The sequence below is a fragment of the Oncorhynchus nerka genome, linkage group LG9b (genome assembly GCF_034236695.1).
Source record: "Oncorhynchus nerka isolate Pitt River linkage group LG9b, Oner_Uvic_2.0, whole genome shotgun sequence".
In the NCBI taxonomy this organism is placed as follows: Eukaryota; Metazoa; Chordata; class Actinopteri; order Salmoniformes; family Salmonidae; genus Oncorhynchus; species Oncorhynchus nerka.
Genome location: NC_088424.1, coordinates 12,267,480 through 12,288,517, shown reverse-complemented (window position 1 = coordinate 12,288,517; position 21,038 = coordinate 12,267,480). Strand labels below are relative to the sequence as shown.

Sequence of the window (21,038 nt, the reverse complement as noted above, 5' to 3'; positions counted from 1 at the left end):
CTATGGACTGGCCCGCCCGTTCCCCAGACCTGGATCCAATTGAGCACATCTGGGACATCATGTCTCGCTCCATCCGGATGCTTGTAGCAGTGTACTACACACCAATGCGACCTGTACACTATCGTTGGCTGGCCCTCGCTTCATACTCGTCGCCAAACCCACTGGCTCCAGGTCATCTATAAGACCCTGCTAGGTAAAGTCCCCCCTTATCTCAGCTCGCTGGTCACCATAGAAGCACCCACCTGTAGCACGCGCTCCAGCAGGTATATCTCTCTGGTCACCCCCAAAACCAATTCTTCCTTTGGCCGACTCTCCTTCCAGTTCTCTGCTGCCAATGACTGGAGCGAACTACAAAAATATCTGAAACTGGAAACACTTATCTCCCTCACTAGCTTTAAGCACCAGCTGTCAGAGCAGCTCACAGATTACTGCACCTGTACATTGCCCATCTATAATTTAGCCCAAACAACTACCTCTTCCCCTACTGTATTTATTTAACTCCTTTGCACACCATTATTTCTATCTCTACTTTGCACATTCTTCCAATGTTTTACTTGCTGTGTTGTATTTACTTCGCCACCATGGCCTTTTTTTTTGCCTTTACCTCCCTTCTCACCTCATTTGCTCACATTGTATATAGACTCATTTTTTCTACTGTATTATTGACTGTATGTTTGTTTTACTCCATGTGTAACTCTGTGTTGTTGTATGTGTCAAACTGCTTTGCTTTATCTTGACCAGGTCGCAATTGTAAATGAGTATTGTTCTCAACTTGCCTACCTGGTTAAATAAAGGTGAAATAAAAAAATAACATTAAAAAACAGCTCTGGTGGACAATCCTGCAGTCAGCATGCCAATCGCACGCTCCCTCAAAAATTGAGACGTCTGAGGCATTGTGTTGTGTGACAAAACTGCATATTTTAGAGTGTGCTTTTATTATCCTGAGCACAAGATGCACCTGTGTAACGATCATGCTGTTTAATCAGCTTCTAGATATGCCACATCTGTCAGGTGGTTGGATGATATTGGCAGAAGAAGAAATGTTCACGAACACAGGGATGTAGACAAATTTGTGCACACAATTTGAGAGAAATTTGCTTTTTGTGGGTGTTGTTAGCAGTTGATGTTATTCTTCAATAACACAGACACCAAAGCAAATCAGAAGCAAAATAGGTTTATTCAAAGAGAACAAATCATACAGGGCAGTAGATGTTTATGCTCCCCTGTCCTCAGTGACTCTCTCCACAGAACAAAGGAACAGGATGTAGTTTTATAACCCAGCCATAGCCTGTGGTTGACCAATTACAATTCCTTGCAATAAAACTGGGCCAGTGGCCAAATAACAAGTATCCTATTTCAGGTTCAATGTATAAACAATTTGGACCAATGAGAACTTGCCATGTAGCTATGAGTCCCGGTCTGAAATGACTCACATGTCTCTGACCCATTGATATTACAGAAAAAACACTATTTCCATTGATCATTAGTACTCTATTGACCTCACGTCCTCTGCGTTGTGTATTTATCCTCAAAATATTCTTACAGTGTGGACAAATTCTGGGATATTTGATTTCAGCTCCTGAGACATGGGACCAACACTTTATATTGTTGTTCAGTATATTTGTACATTCTGATCACTGTTGGTTTGGGGATCATTAACCTACCTTACATCCCCCCCTATACAAGAATAAAGACAGTACTGAAATTAAAATGTAATTGTCAATGCATTGCTCAAAAGAACAGCAAACCTGGTTTCAAAAAACAGATTAAGCAACACCTCAAGGCATAACACCTCCCCTATTTGACCTAGATAGTTTGTGTGTATGTATTGGTATTGATATGTAGGCTACGTGTGCCTTGTTTTTTAGTTGATGTAGTTCTGTCCTTGAGTTGTTCTTGTCTAATAATGTTCTTTATTATGTAATGTTTTATGTGTCCCCGGAAAGAGTAGCTGCTGCTTTTGCAACAGCTAATGGGATCCTAATAAAATGCCAAATACCATCCAAGTCAAGTGCATTAGGTTTGCTTTTACTACATCAAAGTCGAAATAGTTGAAGAACTAGGATTGTGAACTTGGTCAAGGAAATAGGAATTATACATAAACACAAGGACCGAAACTGCACGAGCAAAGGCAGTATTGTAAATGCTACTGTAGAATGATCGAAGTGGGAAGAACTATATTGCCACACAGTGGGCGGCGGAAAGATATACCAAATAAACATTGCAAGTTCGAAATGCGGTCTTCCTGTGTGGGCGGGGTTAAGATTTGTATACGTAGACATTTGCGCTGCTATTATTCTTCCTTTTTAAAAAGTGGGCACTCTAGACTAGAGCCAGCAGTACATAACTGAGCCATATTAACCATATCACTCACATTCCCAACTTATTGTAAAAATAATTAATAACCTACTTATTTGGAAGATGGTCGCCAAACAGAGGATTCGTATGGCCAACGAAAAACACAGCAAGAATATCACGCAAAGAGGCAACGTATCCAAATCCACGGTAACATTTTTTAAACTATTTTTTAAAATTTATTTCGGTTTGCGAACGAGTTAAGGAATATGTTAACGCTGCGTAAATTAGTCAAAGGCAAACGCTTAATTGTCTGATTGTTTGCTAGCTTTTTATTTTTATATTCACATATATCAATGTTTCTAACCCAGGTGCCAACAGCTCATGCTGTCAATCTTTGGTCAGCTGTAACGTTAATAGTATCCATGAAAGTACATTTTTACATCATGCCAAATTGAGTTACATTTTTATTTAAACCGCTGTATGTTTCTGATTACGGTTTTTAGAGGTATGCATGTTTGACCAATATGATACAGTAGAGTGATTGCAGCCAAAGTGCAGTTTAACAGCAGTATCCTGCAAATATATATTTTTAATACTGTAATTTTGTAGTGTTACAGTGTAGTACAACTGCAGTTACTACGTCCAAAATACCACAGTCGACTGCAGTTACTGCACTTTTACTGCAGTTTCAAAACGTTTTTGTAATGATTACTTTTGACACGATAGCATGACGTGTACTGTATTTGGTTCCACAGAGAAACCCTCAGGATGATAAGGTAGCCGTGGGACCCTGGCTGTTGGCGCTCTTCATCTTTGTTGTGTGTGGATCAGGTGAGTTGTGTTGACTTTTACTAATTTGCCAGTGAAAATGAACAGCTCTGAAATGGATCCCCATATTCTCCCCCTGTCCCACATTGCAAGCAAAACATTGGAATGGCTCCCCTCTCTTGACAGCGGAGAGGAATTTGGAGTGTAGAGAAGATTGATGTTTTAAATAATCTATGCTGCAATTCTACACATTTTGCCATAGGGTGGAGAGATGTTTTTAATATGATATCTGAGTGAGACTGACTAACAAAATCAATGAGGACCTGCCAGTAATTTGACCACGATAACAAGTATAGATAGCTGGTTCAAAACTAATTTGGCAATCTAAAAAAAAATGTAGCTGACATGGGCTAATTGACTGACTTATCAGTGACTGACTTAACAAGAGAGAAACTGCTGATGCACAACCAAATTTGAAATTGCACCGTGGGCCGCCATTTGCCCATCCCATGTCCTAGACACATTTGTTGATCTAAAAGGATTGGATGGGTGTATCCAACATTTTACTGAGCTTGTCATAAGGCCAGATGAAACCCTATTGCTTACCTATCTGATCCTTGTAGTCCCCAAACCTTTCTGAGATTAGATTACTTTCTGAGTCAAAATGAAGGCAGAGATCTACCGCTCAGATCTTTTATTTTTTTACACATGACTTAAACACGTAAGCCTATGTAACAGTAACCTATTAAAAACAGTTATGTAGCAATGAGGTTGTTTGCGGCTATATGCCCAATACATTATTGGCTATGCTTGAATTCTTCTTCTCAAATAATTAAAAAAATTGTATTTCAACTTGAGGTATAGGATCATTTGTTGTATTACTTGTGAGGCATAGCTGAGTGTGCATAAATTGAATGAATGTGTTTTCTTTATTTTACTGGAATGACTGTGCCAGCATCTGATGGTCAGTCTCAGCGGAGGGAGAGCATCGGAGGGCCCGCTTCTCACTGGCGGACCATCCCTCAGCTCTGCCCCCTCCGCTAAGAGTAAAACTGACCAAAAAGGTGACACCATCTTCGAGCTGATGGCGAGTCTAAAAACAGATTTCATAACTTTACCGTACAAAGTTTTTGCAGTATTTAAACCAAGAAGTGGTCCCTTGAGGGGTTTGTTAGTCTCTTGTAACAGCCCTAGGGTTTTGTCAGCCTTTTTACACATCTTTTTGTCAATGTTTGCCTTTAAAAGGCAATATCAACGTGCTTGTTGCCCACCTCCGCTAATAATGGGGAAGGACACAAGTTTTGATAAGTGTTCTAGGACCTCTGCCAGCTCACTGTTGAAGACTGTTTCTCTTTTATCCTGGGTCAGATCATCTGTTTGTTCTGTTTCTGTGTGGTCTGGTTTGACATTTTGCTTTACTACCTCCCACTGTTTGTCCAATCCAAGCTTTTAGTAGTCAGTGGGTTTGGCAACCCTTTCAGAGATTCCATCAGAACATAATTGAGCAATTACATTAGTCACCTTGGAAATCTAAATTAATACCTTGCAGGAAAGGAGGGATATAGTCACACTGGCGAGTTAGAAGAAAATGGGTGAAGTAGACAATTCTGGTGGAACATTCTGGTCACTTCCCAACTGTGTTCTGAGCTTCAATAACGACTGCTGTCATCAGTGAATTAAAACCCATTAAAACACTTTTTTTCCCAGGTCATGGTTTTCCAGTGTCATTCAAGAGATTCTTTGACTCGCCAAGTTTCTTTGACCATGAACTCCAGTGATTTTATTTTCTTAACATTTCAATTTCTCTCCACAGCTATCTTCCAGATCATTCAGAGCATTCGGATGGGCATGTAGGATGACATGTCCAACCCATCTATTCCACTCAGTATCTGGCCAACCAAGAAACACCTCTTGTCTCTGCTCTGTGACATCCCATTATCCTTCACTCAACATTCTCAGTCTTCTTAAGCTGCACAAAGCTAGGCCAAGGAGGATGAGCCACTATCTTGCACTTTTTGTGACTTTTTGTTCTTAATTTGTCTTATTTTATTTGGCCTTTTCTATATTATTTGTCTCGCTGGTTACTTTTGGCAAGCTCTATCAAGTCATTCCTTCTTTGTTCCTTAAATGATAAAGGTGAAAACTTTACAGCACACAAAAGCCATAAGCTGCATTCCAGTAGTGGGTTTTCTGAAATAATAAGGTAATGTGTTCTGTCAATCTCAGACAAGTTGACCATCTTGTGGAATCATGAGCTTTGTTTCTGTTTTCGTTTGTCCTTTTTGGAAGTCTTATTTGCCACCACTTTATTATAAGTTTTGTGTAATATGAACTATACAATTTCCACTTTAATTTAGTATATTGAAAGAAATGTTATGTTTGCTTTGAAAATGTTCCGTTTTGGTAGTACGACCAAATGCCTTGGTTGGACTGGGAAGACGTTCAACACAAGTCTAGGCACCAGATATGAAACCGGATATAATTCTCATGGCAAAAGAACAACTCAATAGTAGAAACTAGTGGTACATAATGATAATAAGCAGTCCTATTTTTTTGCATCTTCGGTTTGCTGTCTAGTCCTCATCTACTTTATCTCAATTGTGTCTCTATTGATTTGCCCTGCCTTTTCTTGAGGCTTTGGTATTGTCATCTGGTCCACAGTTAGTTGAATATGGATCAGAAAAAGTAAGATGAGGTCATCTTCATACTTAGATAGTTGATCTGACATTGTCCTGTCCTCAAGTTGACGGAAATGGATCAAGGCTCACGCTTACTGGATAAAATGTAATTATCTTTGCTAAACCAGTGTTTTAGAAGTAAAGATTAAGGGATGGATGTAAATGACCACCTGGTTGTTTGACTGCATAAAATATGCTGGCAATGTATAAGAGAAATGAATAAAAGATAATTGGTACATTATTTTGTGTGCATTTCTTATGCATGATACATATCACCCAGAATAAATACACATCTTTGCATGTGTGTAGTGTCCTGAAAATGTATTTGCCTGAGTAGAGAATAAACTCTTTAGCCTCATCCACTCCCAGTTCGTTGCCACCAGTAATGTGTATAAACCCTGGATTGTTAATGCCATGTATTGGCCATATTGGCACTCCCCAGTAGGAGCAGTCCCCCCCCCCCCCCCCCCAAAGGAATTAATGGAATTCTTGCATCAATTAAATGTTTAAAAGACCAAATTAAATATATATTAAATTATTTATTTGTTGTAGTGGGGACCGTAACATTAGTAATCTATACAAACTATACATTAAGGTAAATGTTTTATATATATTCTTTTGTTTAGCTCACATAATATAATTTAAAAGTATGCATTAAGGTGTCTGTACATTAATAAATGCATTTCTATAGCTTTCAAAATATTGTTTTAAACACAACACAACTCGGGTCTAGTGTGTACAAATAAATCATTGGTTGCTACACGGTGGTCCGTTCTCTACACCGCAGAGGGAGAGTTCGTTTTTCATGGCCTGTTGTCCCGGGTGAGTGGAGTTGAATTATTTTAGACCATTATATTGTTCATTAAGCGAAATCTTCACTCAACCGGGGCATCGGGCCATGCAAAAAAAATAAACAGAAATCTATATATAATGACGAGATGCTGATGTCTCCGCCCCAACATTGGGAGTCGTTGTCCCAAAGGCAGAAAGATAAGGGAGTAGTTGCGTCCCAATCTATACCTCAGTGGTCCCCATTTGGCGACCGGAGTATGGGCACAGATAGAACAATGAGAAATATTTGATCATATTACTCCAGTGCTAGCCTCTCTACACTGGCTTCCTGTCAAAGCAGGGGCTGATTTCAAGGTTTTACTGCTAACCTACAAAGCATTACATGGGCTTGCTCCTACCTATCTCTCTGATTTGGTCCTGCCGTACATACCTACACGTACGCTACGGTCACAAGACGCAGGCCTCCTAATTGTCCCTAGAATTTCTAAGCAAACAGCTGGAGGCAGGGCTTTCTCCTACAGAGCTCCATTTTTATGGAACGGTCTGCCTACCCATGTCAGAGACGCAAACTCGGTCTCAACCTTTAAGTCTTTACTGAAGACTCATCTCTTCAGTGGGTCATATGATTGAGTGTAGTCTTGCCCAGGAGTGGGAAGGTGAACGGAAAGGCTCTGGAGCAACGAACCCATCTTGCTGTCTCTGCCTGGCCGATTCCCCTCTTTCCACTGGGATTCTCTGCCTCTACCCTGTTACGGGGGCTGAGTCACTGGCTTACTGGGGCTCTCTCATGCCGTCCCTGGGGGGTGCGTCACCTGGGTGGGTTGATTCACTGTTGTGGTCGGCCTGTCTGGGTTGGCGCCCCCTTGGGTTGTGCCGTGGCGGAGATCTTTGTGGGCTATACTCGGCCTTGTCTCAGGATGGTAAGTTGGTGGTTGAAGATATCCCTCTAGTGGTGTGGGGGCTGTGCTTTGGCAAAGTGGGTGGGGTTATATCCTTCCTGTTTGGCCCTGTCCGGGGTGTCCTCGGATGGGGCCACAGTGTCTCCTGACCCCTCCTGTCTCAGCCTCCAGTATTTATGCTGCATTAGTTTATGTGTCGGGGCTAGGGTCAGTTTGTTATATCTGGAGTACTTCTCCTGTCCTATTCGGTGTCCTGTGTGAATCTAAGTGTGCGTTCTCTAATTCTCTCCTTCTCTCTTTCTTTCTCTCTCTCGGAGGACCTGAGCCCTAGGACCATGCCCCAGGACTACCTGACATGATGACTCCTTGCTGTCCCCAGTCCACCTGGCCATGCTGCTGCTCCAGTTTCAACTGGCCTGGGCCCTAGGACCATGTCCCGGGACTACCTGACATGATGACTCCTTGCTGTCCCCAGTCCACCTGGCCATGCTGCTGCTCCAGTTTCAACTGTTCTGCCTTACTATTATTCAACCATGCTGGTCATTTATGAACATTTGAACATCTTGGCCACGTTCTGTTATAATCTCCACCCGGCACAGCCAGAAGAGGACTGGCCACCCCACATATGCTCTCTCTAATTCTCTCTTTCTTTCTCTCTCTCGGAAGACCTGAGCCCTAGGACCGTGCCCCAGGACTACCTGACATGATGACTCCTTGCTGTCCCCAGTCCACCTGACTGTGCTGCTGCTCCAGTTTCAACTGTTCTGCCTTATTATTATTCGACCATGCTGGTCATTTATGAACATTTGAACATCTTGGTCATGTTCTGTTATAATCTCTACCCGGCACAGCCAGAAGAGGACTGGCCACCCCACATAGCCTGGTTCCTCTCTAGGTTTCTTCCTAGGTTTTGGCCTTTCTAGGGAGTTTTTCCTAGCCACCGTGCTTTTACACCTGCATTGTTTGCTGTTTGGGGTTTTAGGCTGGGTTTCTGTACAGCACTTTGAGATATCAGCTGATGTACAAAGGGCTATATAAATAAATTTGATTTGATTTGATTTGATATTTCACCGGATGTATAAATGTGAAGCATCCGCTTGGCGTTTCCACTCACTATCAAATGTGGTAGTGAGAGGAAGGCCGGTTGCCGGCAGTGGGAGAAGACATTCTACTAAATTGTCTCATCGTTAAACATGTAATCTCAATAAAGTTATCTGTTCCCCAAACTAGTATCTGTTACGAACAGAGTGACTGAGGTTTTGTATAATTTCCCCTATGCCAAGGTGTTAAAAAAGTGCGTTGTTTAGAAAGAGTGTAAAGGCAAATTGAGTTATTGCACACGCGCACTTCACAGAGTAGGCGTTAACTGACGGAAATATGTAAATGTCGCTAGAACGCGCCAATAGGATCTCGCTAATTCGTATTTAACTCTGCCCACTAGGACTAATTTGTTCTCATTTGAAATGACAGGCTGTGGTCTAGCAAATAAAATTTTATTTGTCACATGCGACGAATACCACAGGTGTAGACCTTAACAGTGAAACGCTTATTCACAAGCTGTTAATTAACCAACAATGCAGTTTTAAGAAAGAAAAGTGTTAAAGTATTTACTCAAATAAACGGAAGTAAAAATAAATAAATATTAGTTTAGTTGTAAAAATCTTTGGTATGGGTGTATGGAAAGGAGTTTGGGCTTATTTTTGCCAGGTTTTGGCGAGAGTAACATCTCGCTTCGCATCTTCCTCTCTGACTGAAGAGATTTTACCGGAAATGTCAGGCACCCTTTAAAATTTACGTCATTTCCTGGAAACGTGTCCCGGTTGTTGTAGTTCCTGTGGAGTAAACTGTCATTCCGAGGACTGCATTAGTTAGCTAGAAATACTCTGTTGATAATCCATCTGGTAGTCTACTCCCTAACCAATGCGCGTCCTCTTCCTATCGAGCTGGTGGCACAGTTCGATACATTGGACTAACATTACCTGAGTGTTGGGTGCACTGTTCTAGCTAGCTAGTTAATGAATTTAGCGTTATTAACCAACAGTTAGCAAGCAACAGAGAACAAACCAACTTGGCAGTAACGTTAGGTAGCTATAAAAGATTTCCATAGCACACTGTCTATGAGCTAGATAGCTTTCAGCAGTAACGTTAGCTACTTCTACACTGCAAATCCCAAACACAGAAGGGTAAGTACGTGAATTATGTATTTTTTAGTTATCTGAGTAGAATGCCGCGTTCAAAATAACTGGGAACTTGGAAATCTCTGATTTCAGTGCGTTCACGACAACAGGGAACTCGGGAAAAAAACGAACTCCGAATGGGAAAAATAGTTTAAACTGTCATCCAACGCGTAATTCCTAGTCGGGAACCCGGGCCTACTTTTTAGAACAGATTTTCCGTCCTGAAGATCACTGACGTCATGATTCGTATTTTTTTCTCCCGATTGTCTTGAAAGCACCATGACTGTTGGGCCCGCACGCCCTCTTTTGCTCGTTCACGTTACGGGCAATGGAGCAGTGCCCCGCTCCTCAGCATAATCGAATCCGCCCACTGATTTAGTTTCCAGAGGGTTGTACTTGTCAAGTACAGCTGGTTACTTATCTGCATACTTTGTTGGCTTGTCAAATCTGAGTCAGAGAAGGAATCTGTCTGCATGGTGACTCATGGCAACCTAAGAGATGAACGACTGTTTGCTAAGACTACAGCTGCCAGAGGGTTGTACTTGTCATGATCTGCATACTTTGTTGGCTCAAATCTCAGAGAAGGAATCAGCATGGTGACTCATGGCAAAAGAGATGAACGACTGTTTGCTAAGACTACAGCTGCCCTGAAAACCCCCCCTAGCCACCTTTCTCTCGTATCAATTGGTGTAGATCAGTGAGCCTTCCATGGGATCAGTTAGTAGCTAGTGGTTAGTGACTTAACAAACATTATTTCCCAGTCTACAGACCAGAGACCATCTTCTACCAAAGTGTATGAAACAGATGAAGGTAACTGCCAAAATAAAGGGAACACTAACAGTGCCTTAATAGGGTGTTAAGCCACCAGAAGAACGGCCGGTCGATCTCCAAGTCGATCGCCAAACATTTCTATAAAAAACCCAATGAAGCCTTGCAGTTATTTTTTATTTTTTTATTAGTCTTGGGCTGTTGGTGGTAGGTGCAGCCAATTCAGCTGCCCTGCGTGCCAGGTAGGCAAGCTGTTGCCATTTCATGTGTCTGAAGGTACAAACTCTGCCTTCCCGGTGGGCCTAGAGAGGATATCAAGTGCACTATGCTACCGCTGGCCAATCGGATTGCTCAGATGACTGAGTCTGCAGTAATGTAGCAGGCATAAAAGAAAGCTATGGCAAAATGGATACTGGGAAATTTCAAAACGTTTAAACCATGACTAGAGAGCGACTGTCAATGAATACAGCAAAGAGCTGTTGCTTTTATGAGGTGAGGGAGGGAGTTTGTGAGTGAGTTCTTACTCAGCACTGTCAACACTTTGTATTCAAGCCATAAAATACGAGTTCTTCCTATTTCCACTCCGCGCTACAACAAGCACAGTAAACAGTAACGAATGAGTAGGAAAGTGTATCGATAGGCTTGTGTTGTTATTATTAGCAGCTTGGGTCTTTAAAAAATATTGAGCAATAATTCACTTTCTCTGTTCATAGGAGTAACAACATGAATTTGTGCATGAGGCAGAAATAATGCAGTGCGACTAGAGTTTCGCCCATCAGCTGGAAGACCGTGTCCCTTTTTGGTCAGTGTCAGTGGAGGAAAGGGAGAGTGTAGGGATGTTGAGACGGACACTCAGTCTGCTGCTCTTTCCCTCCGCTAAGACTGACCATCAGATGCAGGCACCATCAGGCCAGTAAAATAAAAAGCAAATAATTTAAATGTATGCTCACTCAGCTGTGCCTAACAAGTAATACAACAATGGATCTATTACCGGTGTGATCATATAGCCTACCTCAAATTTTGGAATATATATTTTTTTAAATGTCCCGAACAACAATGCATTGGCAGGTAAATTCAAGCAAAGCCAGTATGCAGTAATAATGTATTGGGCCTATAGCTTACTGCACAAACCTCATTGCTACAGTACTGTTTTTAATTGGTTAATGTTGCATAGGCTTACATTTAAGTCATTTTAATAAAAAAATCAGAGCGGCAGATCTCGGCATGCATTTTGACTCAAAAGGTTGGTGACCACTAATATAGAGTCTACAAGTGCCTGTAACTCTATTGGAGGGATGCAACACCATTCTTCCATGAGAAATTACACAATTTGGTGTTTTGTTGATGGTGGTGCGACATGCTGTCTCAGGCACTGCTCCAGAATCTTCCATGAGTGTTCAATTGAAATCTGGTGACTGACGCACGTTAACACCCCCCTCTTCCCCTTAAAGTCACTGAGATCTCTTCTTCTAGCCATGGTAACAAAAACAATGGGCAACTGGGCATTTTTAGACATGATCCTAAGCATGAAGGGATGTGAATTGTTTAATTAACTCTAGGACCACACCTGTGTGGAAGCACCTGCTTTCAATATACTTTGTATCCCTCATTTACTCAAGTGTTTCCTTTATTTTGGCAGTTACACATACAGCGTGACACACACACACACTTTGCTAGAAGATAATGTCTGTAGACTGGAATAGAATAATACTAGTACTCCAAAGTAACTGAATCTGTGGAAGACACACACGGGTAAAGAGTTATGGGAACATTGTGTTTAAGCCATTGCAGCTTGGCACCAGCTAACATTACAAATAGCCTATGACTTTTGCAAACTGCATGTGGGGATTTCAATCTGAAAGGATCCATGAGCACCAACATGTGAACTTCATAAGAGCATGTCAAATTGGGTGTCAAATGAAAGATGAGTCTATTTAATTAAGGCATATTATATACATTTTTCAATAAGCAAAGGCTTTGATTTCTGGTATAACAGATTGAAAAGGGGTCTTAGAAAACATCTACCAGAAAAAGTCTTACACGGTATTAGAAATGCATCAAAACACAATCATGTTGAAGTAAAGACCCCTGCCCACTAATATCGTCACATTTTGTTTGAGAAATGATTTGCTTTCTGTAAGTTTAAGAAACTTTGCCTTGTAATTTTGTTACAAAAAAACCCCACATACTGTATCTTTAAGATATTTTATAATTTCTCTCCCTCATGAGGAAGGATAATGAAAGTTTATAAAGTAACAAGTAAAGGTAGCTCTACCAATTAGTTTGTGTTTTTACTGATTTCAAGTTTGTTTATTAATTAGTAACAGAATTACTGCAATTTAATTGGCAACAATGATTTCCCATAGTTCACCTTCCTCCCTTCCACTGGCATACTGTTATGTTCAGCTCAGAACTGTTTTTGTTCTTTTCTTCCTCTGACTGTTGTCTGGTGGTCAAAGCATAACTGAACAGTCTGGACAACCCCTCCCTCTCCTTCTTCCCCTCTCTCTCTCTCCAGTTCAGTTAATGTCACCTCTCCCGGCTCTTACTGACATCTACAATGACACCTACCCTCTTTCCATTTACTGTAACCAGCATCCTCACCCACTGAGCACCGATCGACACCGAACCTCCATGGAAGTTGAAAAGTAGCTGAAATTTGGTCAGTCCGCCCTGACCGGGCCAAATCGGAACCAATCATAGACGTCTGTTTCACAAGTTTGGACAGTACAGTAAAAAAAAGGTAGAGTACAATATACTGTACTGAACATACAATATCTACTATGCTGAACATATTTACTGTACTCCTACTCTACTGAGCTGTATACTGAGCTATGCTGTGATGTCCAAACTTGTGAAACATAGACATCTATGATTGTTTCAGATTTGGTCTGGTCGGTACCAACCAAATGTGATCTTGTTTGGAGGCGGAACTCATTACAATGATAGCAAGTGTGTAGAATAATACCCAAATATGCAAAATAAGGATATTGCATATTTTTACCTTCTGTGTAGCTATGTAGAATAATGATATTCATATCCATAATAACGCATTTTTGTATAGTACAGATTAGGGACAAATGATGGAATTCCGTTACCAGATGTAAATCAATTTCAATTGACAAAATATTTGTCATGTCATAGCTGACACCCCATTCTTTCTGCAGACAACTTTGAATCATCATTTGGAGCAGATATTTGGAAAACGTGGTTCCAGATTTTTTTCGCGGGATATTTTACCTTAATTGTTTTACCAAATGTTGCATCTGCACAGTTCTTCCAGTAAATATGTTTTTGTGAACTATTATGTGTAAATCGTTCGAAGTAGTCCTTGTTAATAGTTTTATGATTTAAAAAAACAACTTTGAAATCAATGTTTTTTGTTTGGCATACATCTCAAAGTGAAACGTCGGAGTGAAAGCGTACTTCCGGTACCATGGAATTGCCAGAGTATGGCCCTTGATCAAATAGCTACTAATTTCAGACATGACATGCAAATGTAAATCTCTGAAACACTGTGCCAGCTATCCAATAAAGGTTGAGCCGCAAAGGTATGCAACCACACTGTTGATTGTGAAACTATAGCCTAATACATGCACACCAGCTACCTAATCCAGTAGTACTTTTTGACTAAAGATTATTAAAGCCAACGGCAAACGCAGAAACACACCACCTGACCTGCCTGCCCCCGGGTCGTGGATTAACGCCGCCCTATGGCCAATAATTGAATGGAATTCACCAAAGTAATTTGATGAAGACTCGCTGCAGAAAGAATAGTCTATTTGATCATTTGTACGAAATAAGCCTATGTGACCTTCAGTAGAGTCAAGATGACTTATTTGCACATCCTGGTACTGGTTAACGTTGTTCTTCCACGTAGACAACACATTCTGTTTGAGAGTATCAAAACGGCAAGTGATTACTTTTGCTCTCTAAGCAAGATGATGGTTGGTGTGTCCCCACGTGACTTTTGCCCTTTCAGCCCTTGGATGGAGGCCCACAGCTCAAGCCGGTCAAGCCTGTCCAGGAAGAGGAGGAGAGATGGATCCAAGGGAGAATCCGAGGAGGTAGAGCGGCCAGGGAAAGTCCCAAAATCCACCGTGGTGAGTGAGGAAGAGGCTTTGTGGGTCTGTGTGTGTGCGCAGACTTTGTTTATGGGGAGTTGCTATGTGTTGGGTAAGAGAGGCAAGTGAGTCAAATGATTCGTATGAAGGAAAACCTCATTGTAGTAATGTGTGTTCCTACACTAGGGTTTAAAAGATCCCGCCTCCTTTGCTGATGAGCTGGAGTCTGCTGAGGACACTCCATACCTGCGAGTCAGCATGGAGGAGGCCAAGAGGGGAACTCCATGTGAGTCGTGCGCACACTCACGGTCTTATACTCACTCAAAAACAACCTCTCACCCCAAATGTACCGTTCCGAAAATGTAGGGGTATTCAACTCTTACAGGGGTATTCAACTCTTACCCCACGGGGTCGGGAGCCTGCTGCTTTTCTGTTCTCAGTGGTGTAAAGTATTCAAGTAGTACTTTTAATGAGTTTTTTGGGGAATCTGTACTTTACTATTTATTTTTGACTACTTTTATTTACTTCACTACATTCCTAAAAAAAGATGTACTTTTTACTCCATACATTTTCCCTGACACCCAAAAGTACTTGTTATATTTTGAATGCTTAGCAGGAAAATATTCAAATTAACACACATATCAAGAGAACATCCCTAGTCATCCCTACTGCCTCTGATCTGGCGGACTCGTTTGTAAATCATGTGTTGAGTTTTTGAGCGTGCTCCAGGCTATCCGTAAATACATTTGAAAAAAGAAAGAAAATGGTGCCATCTGGTTTGCTTATGTAAGGAATTAGAAAAAGTGTACTTTTACTTTTGATACTTAATTACATTTAATTTTGATACAAGTATATTTAAAATCAAATACTTTGACTTTTACTCAAGTAGGATTACACTGGGTGACTTTCACCTCTACTTGAGTAATTTTCTATTAAGCTACTTTTTCCTCCACTGTCTGTTCTGCTGGATAATTAATTGCATACACCTGGTCTCCCAGGTCTAAATCAGTCCCTGATTAGAGGGGAACAATGAAAAAAATGTAGTGGAACTGGCTTCAAGATCCAGACTCAAGTTGAGTTTGAGGGGTATAGAATGTTGCGCTAATGAAGTGACTTGTGATTGACTGTCATCATCAGCACATCCCTCCTTTCTCCCACAGTTCAAAGGCCAGTGCGGGTCTATGCAGATGGCATCTTTGATGTGTTCCACTCAGGCCACGCCCGGGCACTCATGCAGGCCAAGGGCCTCTTCCCCAACACGTACCTCATCGTGGGCGGTGAGTGTCTCACTCTGGCTGTGTGCGTGTCAACCTTTCCTCTTAACATGTCACTGTCTGTCCATTTGGTTCTTCAGCATCATTTCTTTTTCAGAGAATTAACTTTACATAGATGGTGCTTAATTAAGTACTAGGACTAATTGTTTATTTGATTTCCCTGAACCTCTGTGCTTCTCTTCATCCCGTCTCAGTGTGTAGTGACGACCTGACGCACAAGTTCAAGGGGTTCACAGTGATGAACGAGGATGAGCGCTACGATGCAGTCAGCCACTGCCGCTACGTGGACGAGGTCGTCAGGAACGCGCCCTGGACGCTAACGCCCGAATTCCTCGCCAAGCACCGAGTGAGTGAGCACGAGAGAGGGAAAAAAGTTAGAGGGATGGGGGGGTGAATGGAAAGGATTGACATGCTGATTGGTCTGAGAGTATGTACACTGACCAAAAATATATTATGCAACAATTTCAATGATTTTACTGAGTTACAGTTCATAAATTCAAATGAAATAAATTCATTAGGCCCTAATCTATGGATTTCACATGACTGGAAATACAGATTATGTATCTGTTTGTCAAAGATACATAAAAGGTAGGGGCGTGGATCAGAAAACCAGTCGGTATCTGGTGTGACCACCATTTGCCTCATGCAGCGCGACATCTCCTTCACATAGAGTTGATCAGGCTGCTGATTGTGGCCTGTGGAATGTTGTCTCACTCATCCTCTGGCTGTGCGAAGTTGCTGGATATTGGTGGTAACTGGAACATGCTGTCGTACACGTCGACCCAGAGCATCCCAAACATACTCAATGGGTTACATGTCTGGTGAGTATGCAGGCCGAGGATGAACCAGGACATTTTCAGCTTCCAGGAATTGCGTACAGCTCCTTAGGACATGGGGCCATGCATTATCATGCTGAAAAATGAGGTGATGGCGGCAGATGAATGGCACGACACTGCCCCTCAGGATTTTGTCACGGTATCTCTGTGCATTAAAATCGCCATCGATAAAATGCAATTGTGTTCGTTGTCCGCAGCTTATACCTGCACATACCATAACCCCACCACCACGATGGACAAACAACTCGCCCACGCGACACCATACACACTGTCTGCCAGGTACAATTGAAACCGGGATTCATCCGTGAAGAGCACACTTCTCCAATGTGCCAGTGGCCATTGAAGGTGAGCATTTGCCCACTGAAGTCGGCTTTGACACCAAACTGCAGTCAGGTCAAGACCCTGGTGAGTACAACGAGCACGCAGATGAGCTTCTCTGAGACGGTTTCTGACCGTTTGTACAGAAATTCTTTGGTTGTGCAAACCCATCAGCTGTCCGGGTGGCTTCTTCTGAGACTATCCTGCAGGTGAAGAAGCTGGATGTGGAGGTCCTGGGCTGGTGTGGTTGCAGGTGGTCGGTCTGCAGTTGAGGCCGGTTGGACATACTGACAAATTCTCTAAAACAACATTGGAGGTGGGTTATGGTAGAGAAACTAACATTCAACTCTGGCCACAGCTCTGGTGTTCCTGTGGTTAGCATGCCAGATGCACGCTCCCTCAACTGGAGACGTATGTGGTATTGTGATGCACATTTTAGTGGCCTTCTTCCCCCAGCACAAGATGCACCTGTGTAATGATCATGTTTAATCAGCTTCTTCATATGCCACACCAGTCAGGTGGATGGATTATCTTGGCAAAGGCTCACTAACAGGGATGTAAACATTTGTGCACAAAATTTGAGAAGCTTTTTGTGCGTATGGAAAATTTTGGAGATCTTTTTATTTTAGCTCATGAAACATGGGACCAACACTTTAACTGTGGTTTATATTTTGTCTGTGTATATTTGTGTGTGTGATGTCATCCGTCTCTCATTCACCCGGATAACCCACCAGATCGACTTTGTTGCCCATGACGACATCCCATATACATCAGCAGGCCAGGATGACGTTTACAAGCACATCAAGGAGGCGGGTGGGTACCATGACAACCAGCAGGAATGACAAACATGAACGTCCTGGTACCCTGTGTCTGTCACAATGACCCTTTTGACCCCTTGTGCCTACAGGCATGTTTGCCCCCACCCAGCGGACGGAGGGCATCTCCACCTCGGACATCATCACACGCATCGTCCGCGACTACGACGTGTACGTGAGACGCAACCTGCAACGCGGCTACACTGCAAAAGAGCTCAACGTCAGCTTCATAAATGTGCGTTAACACTTCATGTTGCTATCATTCTTATTAGTTGTGGTGATCATGTGATAACTATTGCTAGTTATGACTCAAGTTGAGGTAGCCATCGGTCTATTTGTCAGAGGACAGTAGAAGCAGAATTAATTTAAGTAGTTGAATGAAAGCTGCTAAGACATTTTTACTAGTCTAGTGCAGCCTTGCTCGCCAAGGTCTGGATTTGACACTGTGCCCCTGTCTTTCAGGAGAAGAAGTACCACCTGCAGGAGCGTGTGGACAAGGTGAAGAGGAAGGTGCGTGACGTGGAGGAGAAGAGTAAAGAGTTTGTGCAGAAGGTGGAGAACAAGAGCATCGACCTCATCCAGAGGTGGGAGGAGAAGTCCCGGGAGTTCATCGGCAACTTCCTGCAGATGTTCGGCCCCGAGGGAGCACTGGTGAGAGAGCTTCTGTTCTCTCTCTGTGTGGTGTAAAGTAGACTGGTGTATTTTGTGGCAATCCTAATTTCCTGCTCTGGGCAGTAATATAGTGATGAGTGTGGTTTTCCATGGAAGATTTTGTATCGTGCTATAGATCAGTGTGCACGGCCTAATTTGTTCTATAGCCTAAGAACAACCAATGAACTTGTAATGTTGACTGACATGCCACCTTCTCTTTCTCTGTAGAAGCACATGTTGAAGGAGGGCAGGGGCCGGATGCTGCAGGCCATCAGCCCAAGACAGAGTCCCAGCAGCAGTCCCACCCGTGAGCGCTCTCCCTCCCCCGTCTTCCGCATGCCCTTCTTAAACAAGGCCTTGGCCTCACCCCACCACAGTGCTGCACGGGGATATACCGTCAGTGAGGATGATGACGAGTCCTACGAAGGTTAGGGCTCCCATTTCTCGCGTTTGTTAATCCTGCTCTTCGGTCCATCGACAGTATCAGCGTTCAAGCCCCTCCAACCAATCATCAGTATAGCGTTGTCCCTCACTTCATTTTTTCACTCCTTTTAAATTGCTGGTGTCCATTTCATTTGTACTGTACCACATCAGTCAGAGGGGGGTTAATGCAGAATTATTTTTTGACAGCCGATGTTGCATTTCTCACCGCTAGGAACATTTTATAGATATTATTTTGATGCACGCTTCCTACTCAGGATGTTATAACCTTAGTGGGTAGATTTTTAGTTACCCATGAGTTTAGTGGGAAATTCAGTTTTGTCTTCGGTGCACTGTTGCATTCCTCCACAGATTATCTGAATATAGTAACCATCAGTCCCTTGAGGATTCCCCCTCTGAGTGTTTGTTTGCTTCTGTGAGTGTGTAAACTGCTAGTATGTGTAGGCATCTCGATGTCCTCCATCCATGGACTCAGCTTGACCTTTTTGCACATTATAATAATACTAATAGTTGGTCTCACTCGAGGTCAGTCGTTGGACAGAGGTTTTCAAAGCATAGTGCCCAGCATTTAACTAAAGAACTGGATCTTGTTCAGTAGGGCTCAAGAGAACTTGTTTTCAGGAGGTTCTAGCTGAACCCAAACACTTGTGTGCAATAACGAGACCTCGTTTTAAAAATGACTACATATGTAATACAATTTTATCCGTTACATATCTCCCTCCTGTAGTTGGGATCCCTTGATTTTGGCTGTTGACCCAACCCTTGCTAGTCTTTGTGGCAGCAAAGCAGGTGGTTTTATTTCCTATATAATTATTTTAAGCATATTATCGTAACCATGTTGGATTGTCTATACAGTATAAGGGATGATAAAATCCATTAAAATACTGCTTCTCATTAGGGCATGTCTATATATATATCTCTCTCTCTTGGTAGCAAGAGTTTTCTGATCTATAAGAAGCCAGTACTAACCTTTAACTATCTGTCAGATACAAAATGTACCTAGCTTTAAGTACATTGTTTTAAACATTTTATTGTTTGGGTTGAGTTTGTTTAGCTCCTGAATGTGCAGGCATGAGATCCCAGGGAACATGTCAATGGAATAAAAAAAAACTTTAAAAAACTTCAACCATAACCTTGAGGAATTTGTCAAATCCATGGATGATATTAATCTTAAATCCTGTTTCTTCTCAAATCGAACAGTAATCGCCGCCGCCAGGTTGATAACAAGGCGGCATGGTGCCTTTTCCGTAATGTATACAAACATTTCCTAGGGAAGGCAGATGCAGCACTTAGGGGCAAAAAAGTATTGTCAGCCACCAATTGTGCAAGTTCTGAGGCCTGTAATTTATCATAGGTACACTTCAACTATGACAGACATGAGGGAAAAAAATCCAGAAAATCACATTGTAGGATTTTTAATGAATTTATTAGCAAATTATGGTGGAAAATAAGTATTTGGTCACCTACAAGCAAGATTTCTAGCTCTCACAGACCTGTAACTTCTTTAAGAGGCTCCTCTGTCCTCCACTCGTTACCTGTATTAATGGCACCTGTTTGAACTTGTTATCAGTATAAAAGACACCTGTCCACAACCTCAGTCACACTCAACTCCACTATGGCCAAGACCAAAGAGCTGTCAAAGGACACCAGAAACAAAATTGTAGACCTACACCAGGCTAGGAAGACTGAATCTGCAATAGATAAGCAGCTTGGTTTGAAGAAATCAACTGTGGGAGCAATTATTAGGAAATGGAAGACATACAAGACCACTGATAATCTCCCTCGATCTGGGGCTCCACGCAAGATCTCACCCTGTGGGTTCAAAATGATCACAAGAACGGTGAATAAAAATCCCAGAACCACACGGGGGGACCTAGTGAATGACCTGCAGAGAGCTAGGACCAAAGTAACAAAGCCTACCATCAGCAAGGGCATTAAAGATGAAACGTGGCTGGGTCTTTCAGCATGACAATGATCCCGGGCAACGAAGGAGTGGCTTCGTAAGAAGCATTTCAAGGTCCTGGAGTGGCCTAGCCAGTCTCCAGATCTCAACCCCATAGAAAATCTTTGGATGAAGTTGAAAGTCTGTGTTGCCCAGCAACAGCCCCAAAACATCACTGCTCTAGAGGAGATCTGCATGGAGGAATGGGCCAAAATACCAGCGGTGTGTGAAGACTTACAGAAAACATTTGACCTCTGTCATTGCCAACAAAGGGTATATCGTTAGTTTCAACTGACCTGAGCCCTAGGACCATGCCC

At 42.3% G+C, this 21,038-nt stretch overlaps 2 protein-coding genes across 8 annotated transcripts; both read left to right on the top strand.

The window, feature by feature from the left end:
- Positions 1-2,261: 2,261 nt before the first annotated feature.
- On the top strand, positions 2,262-5,985 carry LOC115114264 (stress-associated endoplasmic reticulum protein 1-like). The gene is made up of 3 exons (XM_029642362.2): positions 2,262-2,505; positions 3,054-3,129; positions 4,880-5,985. Exons 1-3 carry the CDS (start codon positions 2,422-2,424, stop codon positions 4,918-4,920), a joined length of 201 nt encoding a protein of 66 aa, XP_029498222.1. The 5' UTR covers positions 2,262-2,421; the 3' UTR covers positions 4,921-5,985.
- Positions 5,986-9,260: 3,275 nt separating this feature from the next.
- On the top strand, positions 9,261-19,905 carry LOC115114263 (choline-phosphate cytidylyltransferase A-like). 7 transcript variants are annotated; one of them, XM_065013333.1, is made up of 11 exons: positions 9,261-9,618; positions 11,094-11,182; positions 12,976-13,123; positions 14,363-14,483; positions 14,631-14,730; positions 15,605-15,721; positions 15,913-16,064; positions 17,607-17,685; positions 17,780-17,922; positions 18,150-18,338; positions 18,567-19,905. In XM_065013333.1, the coding sequence occupies exons 4-11, from the start codon at positions 14,370-14,372 to the stop codon at positions 18,768-18,770; spliced, it is 1,098 nt and encodes a 365-aa protein (XP_064869405.1). In that variant the 5' UTR covers positions 9,261-9,618; positions 11,094-11,182; positions 12,976-13,123; positions 14,363-14,369; the 3' UTR covers positions 18,771-19,905. The 7 variants fall into 7 exon arrangements, with proteins under 7 accessions (XP_064869405.1, XP_029498221.1, XP_029498218.1 ...); XM_029642361.2 differs by lacking the exon at positions 11,094-11,182 and having other exon boundaries at positions 12,976-13,042; XM_029642358.2 differs by lacking the exon at positions 11,094-11,182.
- The last annotated feature ends 1,133 nt before the right edge of the window (positions 19,906-21,038 follow it).

What these genes read in the sequence shown, in the direction of transcription:
- LOC115114264 (XM_029642362.2), top strand. Translation starts at nt 2,422, where the DNA reads ATGGTCGCCAAACAGAGGATTCGTATGGCCAACGAAAAACACAGCAAG. An exon ending in GCAACGTATCCAAATCCACG is followed by an intron (nt 2,506 to 3,053) that starts GTAACATTTTTT and finishes TTGGTTCCACAG; the next exon opens with AGAAACCCTCAGGATGATAA. An exon ending in CTTTGTTGTGTGTGGATCAG is followed by an intron (nt 3,130 to 4,879) that starts GTGAGTTGTGTT and finishes TTCTCTCCACAG; the next exon opens with CTATCTTCCAGATCATTCAG.
- LOC115114263 (XM_029642356.2), top strand. Translation starts at nt 14,211, where the DNA reads ATGACTTATTTGCACATCCTGGTACTGGTTAACGTTGTTCTTCCACGT. An exon ending in AATTCCTCGCCAAGCACCGA is followed by an intron (nt 16,065 to 17,606) that starts GTGAGTGAGCAC and finishes ATAACCCACCAG; the next exon opens with ATCGACTTTGTTGCCCATGA. An exon ending in TCAACGTCAGCTTCATAAAT is followed by an intron (nt 17,923 to 18,149) that starts GTGCGTTAACAC and finishes CCTGTCTTTCAG; the next exon opens with GAGAAGAAGTACCACCTGCA.